Here is a 16,713-nt window from a genome sequence, read left to right as displayed (position 1 = left end):
ACACACACACACACACACACTCACACCACTCTCACTCCCACACACACACTCTCACACCACAGACACAGACACACAGTCTCACATACACACACACTCACACCACAGACACATACACTCACACTCACACCACAGACACACACACACTCTCACACACACTCACACCACAGACCCACCACAGACACACACACTCACACCACACACACTCTCACTCTCTCACACACACACACACACAGAGACCAGGGTTTGTGTCCCAAAGCGTTTCAAGTTGTGCGTTTTACGTTCTTCTGTTTTCACCAAGTATCTGTTGTGTGTACTACCGTTGTTACAGTAGGAGTGGTGTGTGTGTGTGTGTGTGTGTGTGTGTGTGTGTGTGTGTGTGTGTGTGTGTGTGTGTGTGAAGACCCCTCGGGCGCATCCAGTGGGCTGCTAATACAAGCAGAGAATTTATTTTCAGACAATAAGTCACCACCCACTCTGCGTTCCTGAGGAAACTTCAGGGACTCTGATATTAAAAAATCCACACACACACACACACACACACACACACACACACACACACACACACACACAGCAGAGTCCTAACCATTCTCTCATATAAATGAAGCTTTATTTGCCATGTTTACCCTTTACGCAGCGCAGGTTTCGATGAGGTTTCACAGTCGGTGTTGAATACTCTGTCTGCATGAAGATGAAAGGGAGAGTCGGAGGGCCAGAAAGCCCTGAAAAAATAAGAATATATATATTTTCAAGCAGTCCAGGAGTGCGGTACCGTTTTTTTGTTTTGTTTTGGTTTTTCAAATCACTTCATTCACTCCAACCTGTGCAATATTAATATCAAATACACTGTGGAAATGTCCCTTATGTATTCTGCCTATAGTATTGTATATATTATTCAGTTATTTACTGCCTATTGTTTACATCTTGTGTGCACTTTACCTCTTTGCTGCAGTAATCCTGTACATTTCCCCCACTGCGGGACTAATAAAGGATTATCTTTATCTTATCTTATCTTTCGTTTTGAAAGCCTATGTTTCATAATCCTAGAACTGTGTTTACTTTACTTTAAAAAGTAGTCCTTTTCGAGGCTTCTCATTGGTCACGCCGGGCCACTCGGGTATGGACTCATATATCGTAAAATGCTGTGCTTCATATTCATCGCCATTCAAGCTTTACTCGGGTTGAATTGTAATAACTTTACTATAATTTCTCCTACGGTTCTGAAAAGTGAAGCCTTAAAACCGCATTCCTTCTAATGGCCACCGGGGGGGGGGGGGGGGGCGACTGGTTTGGGAAAAGATGGAAGTCTTTTGAGAGTTTATGGCCCTCAATCTCTAGTTTTTTTTTTTAAGTCTTCTTCAATCCAGCACGAGTATTCATTTACCATGAAGCTTTAGGGCGGGGCTAATTTGTGATTGACAGGAGAGCTTCAACCCCCCTTCGTGGTGTGTTCTCAGTTCAGTGAATTGTAACATGTCGGTTCCCATTCGGCATGCGATGGTACTCGGCCTGTTCTTGTGACACGTCTGGTAGCAAAGTCTCACGTCGTTGTTTGTGTGACTTCAAAAGATCTCAATTCGTTCTCATGAGTGCAAACACAACAGGCGACATTCCTTCCAGCCGCGTTAGCCTGAAACGTTTAGTATCAATCCCCATTCTTTGTCTTTTATCCTCTCAGGTGACGGTGACGACCATCGGATACGGAGACAAAGTGCCACAAACCTGGATCGGAAAGACCATCGCGTCCTGTTTCTCCGTCTTTGCCATTTCCTTCTTTGCTCTGCCCGCAGTAAGGGGAAATTAATGTGTAATTAAAGTCTGGTTTTGGTGACGTCTACCGGCTGTCGAGAACTGGCGTGCCGTCATAACATTGTGACTTTGAGTGCTGTGAGGACTATGAAAATGGCGAGCGATAAGTCTCCTGCTTCAGCATTTCATTTGTTTTCATTTCCCTTAGTTTTTAAATTAGAGTGATGGTCGTCACTCAGTAAAGAAAGAATTAAGATTAAGCACAGTTAAGCGGCAAGGAGGCCCATTTAATAAACTGCAACCGATAAATAAGGTCGAGACTATTTGGATCTAATAATGAACAAAGTGAGCAATAGACTTTAATGTTTTCAGCCCCATTGTTCCTTGATTTCTTGTTTACCTTTTGTGTTTATTTCCGTCTTCTGAGCCGCCGCCCGCCTGTGAGTGTGTCGTTAAAAACTGATTTAATGAGCGCCGTCTGCTGCTGCGCTTGTTTCACAGGGAATCCTGGGCTCCGGCTTCGCCCTGAAGGTGCAGCAGAAGCAGAGACAAAAACATTTCAACAGACAGATCCCCGCAGCCGCCTGTCTCATTCAGGTAGTGGACCACGAAAAACAGAAATAGCGACAGGCTGGGGGGGGGGGGGGGGGGGGGGGGGGGGGGGGGGGGGGGGGGGGGGGGGGGGGGGGGAGGGGGGGTGGCCTTATCGCCGGGCCTCGTTGTTCCAGACCGTCTTTTTTTTAACCTTTTCTCAGACGTCGTGGAGATGTTTCGCGGTGGAGAACTTTGATTCCGCCACATTCAAGATGTTCGTGAAGAGGAGATCCCACGTCCACGCCTCCTCTCTGTCCAGCCCCAAGCCCAAGAAATCGGTCAGTAACCATTTTCTTTTCTTTCTTTCTTTTTTTTTTAGAGATTTCCTGCCGTAGCCGTAACTCTTCCCTCGGCTCTTTCCCGTTTAGTGGGCGCAGCGAGGCGAAGCTAATGCAATATGAAGCAACAGCCCTGCAATGCTCTGGATCCTGCTTTTTAAAAAAGAAAAAAAAAAATGTTTAAAAAGGTAGTGATGGTCAGTTTTCAACTCGGTGTGCGACGTGCTGAAGGATCCCCCCCCCCCCCCCCCCCCCCCCCCCCGCCCCTTCACCCCCCCCCCCCTATGGATAGTCTCAGCTATCCATACGCAATAGAGCCGGCATGGAGGCAAGCCAAGGCGATGGCCGACGTCTCCTCGTGCAATGGTTTCGTAGGAAAATCTTACGAATAAATTAGTCCTCATGTCTGTGTGAAACTAAGTTGATGAAAAAAAAAACTTTTCCTGATAAAATATAATTAAAGTGATTCACGGTTGATTTTATTCAAACAAAATGAAACAAAGATAAAATAAAATAAACAACCTTTTCTTGAATGCAGCTCGCTGCACATCGTCTTATAATCGATGACGTGAAAGTGACTATTATTGTTTTAGGAGATATTAATGAACAGGAATCACAGTTTTTACAGTGTACCTGGTTAAGGTTAGGTTGTGACGTAACTTAAAGTGACGAATACGTCTCTCTCTCTCCCGGGTTAGAGGACGACCCGCTCTCCCACTGAGCCGCAGTCGGTCTGCTCTGCACACACATCCCCGAGGCTGAATAATATATCATAGATCATATGACTACACAAGCACACGACTATGGCCTGCGAACAGAATACACACACACACACACACGCGCGCACACACACACACGCGCACACACAAATATGTATTTATATATTCCTTTTGTAAATCCATATTTTTGGAACTTGAAATATTGATTCTGCTGGAGCGAGCTTTTAAAAGCAAGTGACACGTACTTTTTTTGAAAGGTTTTTCCAGAGACCCCTTTAAGTTTAGCTGTCGAGGCTTTCAGGGGGTCTCAAGTGTCAATCAAACCCCCCCCCCCCCCTCGCCCCCTCCCCCCCCCCCCACAATTGATTTAACTTCATGGTCATATCGAAGGCTGTGGTGTCAGATGGAAATGAATCCAAATCCCTGACTTTCTCTTTCCGGCTGAGACGACTCGACTCTACATTTGCGTTATTTGATGTTGTGATAACTGTCACAACTTACAGTTGTGTGGATTTTTGAAGGATTACAAATGTGCGGTGTCATCACTGTGTCTGTGTTAGTGGGAGGGAAAAATAAATCAAAAATACAAGCAAGTAAGGCAGAAAAAAAACGTATGCAACCGTGACAGCCAGCGGCAGTTTATTAATATTAATATTCATTAGCGCCCACGCTAATCGCTACGTGTGAAAGATGTTGCTCGCGTGTCAAAGGGTGTTCCCACTAGACTTAACGTAATAACGGTAATATGACAACGTGTTAAATAAGAATATAATATGAGAGCGATTCCTCAATGCATTCATTATAAAATTACATATAGACAATGTATATGCTTTTCTTTTGCTTACATGTGAATTGAATACGTTACTGTCTGTTTATGGATGAATCTCAGTCTCATTATCTTATTAGAAATCTTGTAATTTTAGGCTGCCTTCAAATAATCTGCCCGGCGACAGCGGATGAAAATGAGCCTCTCTGGGCTCACTTACAGTTTGATTGGTGCAAAATAAACAGTAATAATAATAATAATAATAATAATAGTAACATTGACTGCCCCTTTTATTGGCTCTATTAACATATAGTCAGCGACCACAGATTCCTGATATTGCTGCAATCATACATTGTTTTTTGGGGCCTCGCCAATAACCGTATGAATACGTGAACACGTTTTCTTTTTGCGACACTCGAGCTGTCGTCTTCGAACGTTTTGCATTGTATTTCGGGACAGGTGAAGGTAAGGAGGAAGTTGAAGAGCACCGACAAGGACGACGGCCCGACTTCGCCCACGATTCCCAGCATCACCTACAGCTCCGTGTTCGACAGCGGGAGGGAGCTGAGTTCAGACGTGTACAGCACCGTGGGCACAGGTACCCCCCCCCCCGAAAGACGGCACGAAAACGGCATCTTTTTTTATTTTTCAGAATACAGAAAAATTCCGTTAAACCGGTTTCCCGCGAGATACTGCAGAGAAAGGAGCCCTGCAGCACCGGCAAGAATATAAACATTCAGAGACGATACAGTAGAAGGAAAATGTTTGATTCGAGCTCATGTTGTGCCGGGTGGTCGGAGGCCTCAGAACCGGGGAGTCCGGACATTAAAGATGAATGAGCGCATTGCAGCAATAAGACGTGAGGTTGCATTGATGAGCGGTGAACTCCGGTGCTGCACTAACCGACTTCCACACACACACACACACACACACACACACACACAACACACGCTGTGCTGCTGGATGACTAGTGGAGAGCGGTGTGCAACAGAAGCAGTTCTAATCATACGCGCCGTGCGTCCGTCGATGCATTTTTTTAAAATGTGCGTTTGCAATCCGGGGAGGTGTCGGTTGATGTGAAATGAAACGCGTTTGACAAAGCGCCGCCGCCGCGGTAACGTAACATCCACTCAGGGATGTGCAGCAGGACTCGCGGGCAAGAGGAGTTCAAAGCGATCAATCGTTCGCTTTGGTTTTGGAAGAGTTCAAAGACGAGTTCCTGCAGCAAGCAGTCAGTCGGCGAAGGGCGAGATGAGCGGAAACCACGGAACACGAAACAAGGGCTGGACCACCGTGACTGTGTGGAGGGGTCGAGAGAGGGCAAGTGTATATATGTACATATATATATATATATATATATATATATATATATATATATATGTACATATATATATATACAAGCCATAGTGACTCTAAATAAACCATAATGTACTAAATGAACATCACGCGGTAAGAAGACTTGAAACTAGAGATTGAGACCATAAACTTGTGTTTACAATGTTTAATGAGGGAATAAATCAAGAGAAGTAGAGTCATTTATATAGACTTCTATACAACCAGAGGAGTCGCCCCCTGGTGATCAGTAGAGAGAACGCAGCTTTAACACATGAAGCATAGACTTCTATACAACCAGAAGAGTCGCCCCTTGGTGGTCAGGAGCGAGAACGCAGCTTTAACGCATGAAGCATAGACTTCTATACAACCAGAGGAGTCGCCCCCTGGTGGTCAGGGGAGAGAACGCAGCTTTAACACATGAAGCATAGACTTCTATACAACCAGAGGAGTCGCCCCCTGGTGGTCAGGAGCGAGAATGCAGCTTTAACACATGAAGCATAGACTTCTATACAACCAGAGGAGTCGCCCCCTGGTGGTCAGGAGCGAGAACGCAGCTTTAACACATGAAGCATATACTTCTATACAACCAGAGGAGTCGCCCCCTGGTGGTCAGGAGCGAGAATGCAGCTTTAACACATGAAGCATAGACTTCTATACAACCAGAGGAGTCGCCCCCTGGTGGTCAGGAGCGAGAACGCAGCTTTAACACATGAAGCATATACTTCTATACAACCAGAGGAGTCGCCCCCTGGTGGTCAGGAGAGAGAACGCAGCTTTAACACATGAAGCATATACTTCTATACAACCAGAGGAGTCGCCCCCTGGTGGTCAGGAGAGAGAACGCAGCTTTAACACATGAAGCATAGACTTCTATACAACCAGAGGAGTCGCCCCCTGGTGGTCAGGAGCGAGAATGCAGCTTTAACACATGAAGCATATACTTCTATACAACCAGAGGAGTCGCCCCCTGGTGGTCAGGAGCGAGAACGCAGCTTTAACACATGAAGCATAGACTTCTATACAACCAGAGGAGTCGCCCCCTGGTGGTCAGGAGCGAGAATGCAGCTTTAACACATGAAGCATAGACTTCTATACAACCAGAGGAGTCGCCCCCTGGTGGTCAGGAGCGAGAACGCAGCTTTAACACATGAAGCATATACTTCTATACAACCAGAAGAGTCGCCCCCTGGTGGTCAGGAGAGAGAACGCAGCTTTAACACATGAAGCATAGACTGCTATACAACCAGAGGAGTCGCCCCCTGGTGGTCAGGAGCGAGAACGCAGCTTTAACACATGAAGCATAGACTTCTATACAACCAGAGGAGTCGCCCCCTGGTGGTCAGTCGTAACCTGGTCAGTAGTGGACTGCGAGTAACCCGGGTGTGTGTTTTTCAGGGGGCAGATTGTGTGATTTGGGGCCATCTTGCTTTACTTTTCACCTTTTCTCTAGCTGCTAATGTTGCTATTGGCAGAACTAGGCCTTTTTCCTCAAGTAAAACTATTAACTATTAATAGCATAACTATAATCAGTGCCCAGTAAAAGTCCTGCATTCCACTTTTCACTTCAAGCGCAGAGTGAAAAAAAAGGCATTATCAGCACAATGCACTCAGACATTGTCTTATGTGTTCAAACTGGAGCTTTTAATATGAATAGAATGCTGAATACATGAATGACTAATAATGCAATACATTTAGTTGCAGGCCCCCCGGGTCCAGGTTTGCCTCGGTGTCTCTCCCTTTAACCGGAGTGTGTCTCTTGTTTACTCTGCTGCGACTGAACTATGTCATATTATTAAAGTGTATAGTACACAACGCCGGAGGCCGAGCGTTCGTAAACGACCTTCGGCGACCTTCTGACGGTCCTTCTCGAAGAAACTGAGATGTTTTCATCAAACCTCTAAACCTTTCCCAGAGCAACAAGCATTCACTTATTAAACATCAGCTTTGAATTCACCTCATTTTATACTCATTTCAATCTCGATTCATTTTAACCTCGAGGTATTCTCCTCCTTCTGTGTTTTACATATATATGTAAACCCCTAACCTTTTTAGAAAAGATTTAAACTAATTAAATGAGTTACGAAAGCAATGGAGGTTATGTTTTCAGTTTGGTTTCTTCATGAAACTCGGCAGGGAGAACCCATTAAATGTGTTGTTGTTATTATTATTAGATTCAGCGCTGCATAGACCTGGGCGACGGTACTCGATAGCTTGAAGGCATTGAGCGAAATAACACGGTACCAAGTTTTGAGTTTTTGCAGTTGCCGAGATGAAAAAAAAAGAAAAAAAGATGTGAAATGCAGTATGATGTTGGTGTCGGTATCACTTTAAGGGTACTTGGTGACTGCATAAAGGGCATTAATGGACATTCGGTCCCATTTAGAGGAACACAATTAGATGCTAAAGCCAGACTGTCATTTTGCACAAAAAAAACATCTAACTGGGTCTTTATTCTCTGTTGTTTTTTTGTTTTTTTTAATCCTATTCAAGCAGCGGTAACAATCCCACGAACAAAAAGCCGCATTAGATGCGCGACGGCATCTCCGCAAACGGCAGAATTTAATTCGATCCGTCGTGAAGACAACGCGCGCCGGGTCCGTTTTGCGCTTCGCGTTCGATGACAATCGCCGTCTTTTTTGATTTGAAAGCCGAGAAGATTTTCACAGGGTCGTACTCGCTCCTCTTTCTTCTGCCGCTTTGAACTCATGAATCATTTAACCTAATTGCCACGTCTTTTTAAATTCAGTCATTTCAGTCATTATTTCAGTTTTTTTCTACGGTTTCTCTTTACTTTGCGTTGTTCAGATTACTGAGATGTCTTTCTTTGGTGTAGTCTATTAACAGGAATTAATATATTTATATATTAACCAATCACACGGTTGTGGATTTATTACTCCTTACATTCAGATGCCAGTTTATTAGGCACACCACGCTACAGCATCATCCATCCATCAAGATTATATTGTTCAGTCTTGAAATGGAAAAAGAGAGGAGTTAATTCAACTCAATGCTCTTTTTTTGGGGGTGGGGGGGGGGGATTCAGTTTGTGGAAGTGTTGAATTGTATTGTGTGTGTGTGTGTGTGTGTGTGTGTGTGTGTGTGTGTGTCTCATTTAACCCAACACCGCTGCCTGTGTTCTTTCTCTCCTCTCTTGATGTGCATTCGGGATCCCACGCTTTGGGGCGGATGTGGTGAGCTGCACACGTCCTCAGTGCACTTTACTGTCCTCTCTTAACTGTCCATTACAACAGCTTTTCCTTTTTTCTTTATCGTCTCGGTTACTCTAAAAGCATGACCCCCTCCCCTCCCCCCCCCCCCCCCGTGAGTGATTAATGGAAAGTCGCATGAGTCTGCACCGCGGCACGTGAATAACACCATTGTTGTTGTTGTTGTCCTTTTTTCAGATTGCCAGCAGTCCTGGACGTCTTTGTCTTCCCTTCAGTTCATCTCTCCGCCTCCAGGTAACGACGCCACGTGTTGATGTGAGTCATGTGTAAAAGTCAACTACGGTTTGAAGTATTTATACCTCACGTGCTGGGACGAGGAGGTCTGGATATGTTGAGTTAATCTTTAAATCTTTAATGTAATGTAAAATGTTACTCCGGTAAACACTTTTCACAGTGAATCGGGAGAACAATCACGATCCTTCATGGATCCACATGCCGTGGTGGAGTTCCACCACTAAGTGGTTAAAGCGCTTCCCTGCACTCTCGTTGTCGAGCAATATCAGTGTTTTTCCGGCAATTACACCCGTTTACATTTCATACCACGTTTTCTCTTTCAAGACCGACTGTGTCGCATTTTTTTCAATAAAGTTTCCACGACTCTCTTCGTGGGCCGCAATCACATTGCCGAAAAAGAAAATTGAATGTCCTGTCAAACATCGAGAGGTCGAGGAAGGATGTGTTGGAGGATGCACAAAACTTTATTTACAACTCATTAAAAAAGCACGTAAGGAGTAAAGATTCCTGTCCCCAAAAAAGTATTAAAAACAATCACGCCTCCCGTAGGAAGGATTGTTAAATGTACAATTAAACATCGTCGGCGAATGGTATCGCCGGCGATGCCTCAAATGTCGCTGCCGCAAGGAATTGTGGGCCGTCGTTACATCCTTTTCCTTTGGTAAAAGATGTTAACCGATGCTTAATTAAAAGGGAGCGTTGCAGCACCTTTCAGAGAAGTCGTCCAGCATTAATCGAGGCTGCCGCTGAGACGCTTCACTCAATCAGCAGCATCCTCGAAGAGAAAGAGGAAGAGAATACGAGTGCATTTGCAAACACAGATATTTTCTATTTATTTTTGCTGTATTCATTTATTCTTTGCCCCTTCGGGGGAATAACAATCAAAGCGGGTGTCGGGCTTGTTTTGATTAGATGTTTCAATTTCGGGTTAATTTTCATGAATCGTGTTTATTTTTACTGTGCACTCGAGGGAACGTCAATCAAGCCGGTGTGTGTTTTTTCATCTCAACAATATCCTTCATCTGTTTTCTGCAAATGAACACCTCTGTGCCCACGGGCGAGGGTTGCTTCGCGAGAACAATATGCTTTTGAAATTGCCACGTTATGTACGGGATGAAGGGGCAAATAGACAATAAACCTTTCCTCTTCGCTTTTGTGGAAATTAAACAAAGCAACCTCCATAAAACATCAAGGATAATTTATTTTACTTATCCTGGTGGTTGTAAGAGATCAACAGGGACTAATTTAACAAATGACATTGTGAATCATCACAATACACATACAATATATGCATGTGTAATTTACCAACAATGTATTGAATTTACAGTCAGATTTAGTTACAGAGGCTATTGGATAGAGTGCTGCAGTATTGAGTGCGGAAAGCAGGAAATGAGTCAGCGTTTTCGGCGATGGGTCTTTTGAACGGGTTTTGGTTCGATGCCTGAAATAAGGTCTGTGGTTAACACAAGCTGCAAGAGACTTTAATGTTTCTTTTTTTATGTTAAATAAAGTAAATGCGCCCCAGGTGTGTACTTTAAAGCTCTTCCACGTCGACCTCTCATCCAAAATCCGATGCTAACTTCTGGTTTGGCGTAACACTAAAAACATTAACGACGAGGCTTGAAACAAACTTGTGAGCCACCGCCTTTTCTAAAAGCACGTTAAAGCTTCAAACTCCACGAGTGAGTTATCTGCCGACGTTACTTCATGTCGTAGAACGAAACGTGAAAATATACCAAGCTTGCGTTAGCCAATAATGGCGACTCGTTTTTCAGGTTTTAAGACTCATTCCTGCAGCACTCTGTCAGTAAAGTAGAGCGGTTAGCGCAGAGCTATCAACACACATATCACCCAGCTATAATCAATGCATACGTGACACAAAAAAACAAGAACAAAATAATTATAAATGTGTTGTTTCAGTAAAATAAACATGTGATTTTGTTGTAGAAAGAAAAGAAAACCGTGACGGAGAACCTTTCGATGACTTTTCCAGGGGCGCGTAAAGCCAATGGCAGCAGATAATATTCCTAGAACGCAGGTTGTTTTTCAAAAAAAAGGTGCCAATTAAAATGTAGTGTTGTTGAAAGCCGGCTCTCCATACGCCCCCCCCCCCCCCCCCCCCCCCCCCCCCCTCTTTTCTGTCTATATTTACGCCCCTGGCCAAACCCTAATCAGCAGCATCGTCGATGCCCAGAGTACATTGATGACTGTTGAAGTGTGTGTGTGTGTGTGTGTGTGTGTGTGTGTGTGTGTGTGTCTCTACTCGCAGTGAAAAGAAGCCCGGGCCTCCTGGACGTGCACTCCCCCGGCCCCCCCCAGAAGAACTGCAGCTTCGCGGACGACCTGGACCCGGAGCCGGAGCGACACAGCGAGCTGGCACCCGTCTCCTCCGTGTCGCAGTGAGTTGCGACGCAATTGAATTTTGTGTGTTTTTTTTCTCGCTCCTCGTAAATTAACCCATGCATGTGCCCAAAACTCCCAGAGTCTATTAGGAAGAAAAAAGAGACGGAGACTGAGTGTTAAGTATCTGCGGTGCAGCGCGAGTTGCGCGGTAAGTGAAACAAATGGCGCGACGTATTTTTGAACCGCAGGGATTTCCCCTTTTTTTTTTCTTCTTTTTTTTTCCCGCGATGGCGGGGTAATGATGCAGAGTGGGAATTGCATGCGGCGGCAGGCGGGCATCGCTGGCAAGCATCACTCTGCGCTCCGCTGACTCCAAAATACGTAACCAGCTGTTCCCGCGGAGCGATGCCACATCAAATCCCGTGCTAAATTGCACCATTACGAGGCACCGCCGCTGGTTTCATCCATGATGAGAGAACACTTTGGTTAAAAAGGGAGAATTCCAGAGTGTCCACAGAAAAAGCTCAATTAGGATGCAAGTATGGAAGTTTACAGAAGTCATATTTCTGCAGCTGCTCTGGTATTGACACACACACAGAAGACAGAAAGGTATTGGGAGTTATAACGCAACCATCACACATTTATCACAAACAAAAACAAATTACACGTCCTGCAGCGGCAGACATGGTCTTTAAAGGGATACAACAACAACAACAACAACAACAACAACAACAACAAAAAGCTGTGATTGTAGCAGTTAGGTGGGCGGGAAAACAATGTTTTTCAACCTCCCAGAAAGATTTTTTTTTTTTTTTCACGTTTCTCAACTGTTTGTTTCGACCTCACGAAGCAGCTGGAGACGGTCGCGGGTTCGTCGCGCTTGGTGGATGCGAAAGCAATTATGACACCGATGGTGATTAAAAATAGAAAAGGTTGACAAGTCGGGTCACAGGAAGAGATCTTCTAAGAACGGTAGATATGCCTGATAGTCGTTACTGAACCGCATGCAGCAGAGGCACTTTTAACGCTACGGTCTTTGTGCTAGGCTAAGCTAATCATCTCTCGGTTACAGTTTCTTTTCTTATTGAATAAGCTTCCATTATGTCAAAAATATTTCTTTAAGGATTGTGACCTTAAAGGGATAGTTAAGGTGTCTTGAATGGGACCGTTTTTTGGAAAAACAATATGCATGGTAGTCAACGACAAGGCAAATATTCGTTATCCTCTTCAGTATTGTGGCCATGAATTACACGTGTGATGTTTGTCAATTTAAAACGGTAATTTTTGCCAGTCGAGAAAGTCGCCGTTTGTCGTAGCAACATGAAGTTTGTGTGTCGAACCGCTCAGTGAAACCCCAACGTGGTCGTGACCTCGCCTCGCTAGCGAGCTAGCTAGCTATGTTACCCAGAAAGTCGCCGTTTGTCGTAGCAACATGAAGTTTTTGTGTCGAACCGCTCAGTGAAACCCCAACGTGGTCGTGACCTCGCCTCACTAGCGAGCTAGCTAGCTATGTTACCCAGAAAGTCGACGTTTGTCGTAGCAACATGAAGTTTTTGTGTCGAACCGCTCAGTGAAACCCTAACGTGGTCGTGACCTCGCCTCGCTAGCGAGCTAGCTAGCTATGTTACCCAGAAAGTCGCCGTTTGTCGTACCAACATGAAGTTTGTGTGTCGAACCGCTCAACGTTGTCGTGACCTCGCCTCGCTAGCGAGCTAGCTAGCTATGTTACCCAGAAAGTCGCCGTTTGTCGTAGCAACATGAAGTTTTTGTGTCGAACCGCTCAGTGAAACCCCAACGTGGCCGTGACCTCGCCTCGCTAGCGAGCTAGCTAGCTATGTTACCCAGAAACGTGACGTTTTCTCACGCAATGTGTTTCATCCAGAGACTATTTTATTATCAGCCAGGAAGCGTAAGAGCGAGCAAGACCTCGTTGTGTGTGTGTGCGAGTACATCTTGGTATGGAACGCACGGCCATTGTAGCTTCGGAGAGAGACGCCACTTACGCAAATGACGGGTGTGCGGTCTTGTGCCTTAACGGTTGTACGACAAAATTAGTCATTTGTGGCACAGTTTAAATGGCATAAAAATGCCATGACTTCGCCAAGGGGGGGGGGGGGGGGGGCGAGTTAAGCTTCATCTCCTGGAGGTAAAACACCCGACTATGGATGAGTTCCTGATACGCTGCTGAAAAAAACACATTCTATTAAAATATCTTAAGATTTGTTTGACTCGGCATCTTATTCTGGTTTTCGCAAGATAATAGCTCACGGAGCACTTTGCATTTCACGATTTTGTTCTAACATGACAACATGTTATGATGCATTCGGCCACATTTGAATATCAGACCGTTGCGTATATAGCCGGTGAAAAAAAAAAAATCCATTATGAGACACACGCAGGCCTTGTTCATCTCCCGGACTTGACAAAGAGCTACTCCCCACCTCCCATCCTCATTTGCTGCTTTTTCTCCGTGAACTCAGATGATTAATAGCTCCTTAATACTTCCCGCAACATAATAACGGGGGCTAAATGCACCGTAATTATTCTCTGCTTTTTATTAATGGTTTTCAGGGGGAAAACACAGACCCCAGAAATCACAGTAGAGGCTTTTTTTTTTTTCTTGGAGACTGAACAGTAATAAGGAGACTGTGTTGCTCTAAATGTTTCGATGTGAACGCCATCCTTTCGCAGCAGACTAACCTAGATGTTAACGTTTTACACGCTTTTCTCCGATACTTCTGTAAAAAGCAGTCATTTTCCCAACACTCCCAGCTTCGTTGCAGCTTTCAGACCGATTCAAATGAACCTCCTTGTGCACAGATTGACAGAGTCGCACCGAAAAGCCATCCGGGTGATCCAGAGAATGCGTTATTTTGTGGCCAAGAGGAATTTCCAGGTACGTAAGATGGCTTTAGTCGTTCACTTGTTAACATTTAAAGTATTTCAGCTATAATTGAAGTGATGATAACAGACTTTGCCCTGGTGGACGGAGGTTTGGGCGGACGATGGCAGCCAGCAAGCGTCTCAAATGCACAATATTTGTGATCTTTTTTCTTTTTTAAATACAGTTTAAATCAAAATGCTTTGTCCCCGTTGCAGCAAGCTCGTAAGCCGTACGACGTGCGCGACGTGATCGAGCAGTACTCCCAGGGTCACCTCCACCTCATGGTGCGCATCAAGGAGCTGCAGAGAAGGTAAAACCCGAGCTTCATGTCCGACGGGCTATCGTTTATGTTTAGAAGTCACGCCTCTGAGCGCAATCGTAGCTTCGACCACAAAAGCATTGTTGAGAAAAAAAGATTGGAGTAAATACTTTGCTGCCAAATCAAATTGATTTACAGGATTTTTGTTTCACTATAACGCATTTAATGCTTTGTATTAGGTGTACTTTATGACAGAAAAAGAGTAGCACATAAATATGAGATATGAGTTCACAGTTAATTACGATTCCTCCTGTTTTTACACTCGTCTTCTTGCCTCTTCACAACACATTTCGTGTTGTACGCCCTCTGAGAATAATGCATTGAATGTGTATGACGAATGATGAGCATAAAAACGCCCTTGTGTGTACCTTGTAGCTTGTGTCCCATCAACGCCCGACTATAAACAAAGCTTAACAGACCGTTGCCGTGGATGCGGTCCTGATAACTGCACACGGCGAGAGAATTGTTGCGTTTGATAAGCCGGGGTATTTTTTTATTTATTTCTTTGAAACAAATCCCTTTTTTTAATCTTTTTAGGGTGAGTTGCAAAACGTGACTCGAGAAAACAAGAGCGTGGGGGAATTGAAGGGAAACTTTTCGATAAATATATTCCTCTGACTTGTTTTTTCCTCAGACTGGACCAGTCCATAGGGAAGATAACTCTGTTCCAGTCGGGCTCCGGTAACTATTCACCCCACTGCTCTCTCAAATCACATTACAGTAATTATACAAACCACGGTGCTAATCCCTCACGTCTTCTTTATTTACTTCCCTCTGAAGACAGAGCCAAAGACAAAGGCACCAACTCCATCGGATCCAGGCTCAACAGGATGGAGGACAAGGTGGGAATTTCTGCAACGTCATTGGGAAAACTGCTAGAGCAATAGTCGCTGTTTACTGTCTCAGATCATTTCTTTTGTATGTGAAATGGAATAGTCCATTTTAACCTTTTTCCACCGAACAGTGGCCAAACAAAACCTTCCCCAAATGCCTCCTCCCCAAGTGCTCCTCGCTTTCCGTGCTGGGAATTACCAATCAAATATCTCTCTTTGGGTCGAGAAATTAGTTAATTTTGTATATAATAAGGTAATTGGGGCTTGTAATTTTCGCAGTTGAATGTATTGTGTCATTTTGACTTGAATACCTGTTATTAACACTGTTGTATTGTTTCTTGAAGAGTAATTGAGTTCGATGGGCCATTATAGAGCTTTTAATGTCCAGTAGTACAATAATTTGGTGGACGCACCGCTATGAGTAAAAAGAATAAGTAGTGAGCCGGTGTACATGTTTGCTTTCATTTATCCATTTTTGATTCGACTGTATTAGATAACGCACATGGACCACAGTCTGAACCGCATCGCAGAGTCCCTCACCTTTCTGATGGACCAGAGGGACGCCGGCGAGGGCGAAGGCGGAGGAGGAGGAGGAAGGCCGAGGCCGCCGCGGCTTGGACGGACCTGCGATGTCCTCTCCGGCCAGGACAGCCTGCCAAGCTACGACCAGCTGTCCTCGTCACATTCGTCCTTCACCTCCAACCCCACCGGCACCGCCGCGGCCTTCACCAAGCATCCCATCAGCAGCGCCGCCAGTCAGGACGAGAGCGGCTGAACTTTTTTTTTTTTTAAAGTGGATTTCTCTTTTTCATATAATTCATGAAATGTATTCGGATCTTATCCATTTTGTACTCCATCTCCATTGTCTAATTCTAGTTCTAATTAATATCTAATAAGACCTTTTAACCAAATGTACTACTGTGTAATGAAATTATGTCAGCAAAAATACAAAGTGTAACTTTTTACATTTGCAGTAGTTAAAAAAAAAGTTTAAACCAAGTTTAACTGCAGGAACTAAACCGTCTTCGAGCTCTAAATGCACTTATTGCACTATATTGCAACTTTAAAGCTAAGGCAACAGACGCACAACAAGTGAAAGCTAACTAGCTGGGGAGAAGGACACAGCTAGTCAACTTAATTAGATTTCCCCTTTTTGTGTTTTCTGTGTATTGAAAATGTAAATTTTCAAAAGCTGATATCTTGGCATATCCATTTCTTATACTATATATCTAAAGCTAAAGACATTCATGCTACTAGCATCTACAACTAGCTTAGTAGCCTTTTATTACTGTCATCTCAGATCTCTTCGGTAGATTTCATGTGCTGCTGATGGATACTGGGTTATTCTCTTGCAACAGGTGAACAATATCCAAAGGCCGACGATTATTAGCCTGATAATATTTAGTATTTGGAGGGAGATACACACACAACTAAA

At 44.4% G+C, this 16,713-nt stretch overlaps 1 protein-coding gene across 1 annotated transcript in view; it reads left to right on the top strand.

Annotated features, from left to right (window-relative positions):
- The window catches only part of kcnq1.1 (potassium voltage-gated channel, KQT-like subfamily, member 1.1), a 32,868-nt gene extending 16,815 nt beyond the window's left edge, over positions 1-16,053 (top strand). The window contains exons 7-19 of the mRNA XM_034525274.1: positions 1,676-1,786; positions 2,248-2,343; positions 2,502-2,618; positions 4,563-4,701; positions 5,248-5,260; positions 8,607-8,629; positions 8,843-8,899; positions 11,169-11,298; positions 14,063-14,138; positions 14,342-14,436; positions 15,080-15,126; positions 15,226-15,287; positions 15,772-16,053. Coding sequence (XP_034381165.1) covers positions 1,676-1,786; positions 2,248-2,343; positions 2,502-2,618; positions 4,563-4,701; positions 5,248-5,260; positions 8,607-8,629; positions 8,843-8,899; positions 11,169-11,298; positions 14,063-14,138; positions 14,342-14,436; positions 15,080-15,126; positions 15,226-15,287; positions 15,772-16,053 — 1,248 coding nt within the window. The remainder of the gene's footprint in view (positions 1-1,675; positions 1,787-2,247; positions 2,344-2,501; positions 2,619-4,562; positions 4,702-5,247; positions 5,261-8,606; positions 8,630-8,842; positions 8,900-11,168; positions 11,299-14,062; positions 14,139-14,341; positions 14,437-15,079; positions 15,127-15,225; positions 15,288-15,771) is intronic.
- The last annotated feature ends 660 nt before the right edge of the window (positions 16,054-16,713 follow it).

This window comes from Cyclopterus lumpus, chromosome 3 (genome assembly GCF_009769545.1).
Source record: "Cyclopterus lumpus isolate fCycLum1 chromosome 3, fCycLum1.pri, whole genome shotgun sequence".
NCBI classification, from domain to species: domain Eukaryota; kingdom Metazoa; phylum Chordata; class Actinopteri; order Perciformes; family Cyclopteridae; genus Cyclopterus; species Cyclopterus lumpus.
The sequence above is the reverse complement of the archived record's forward strand: the minus strand, read 5'-3'. Positions and strand labels throughout refer to the sequence as shown.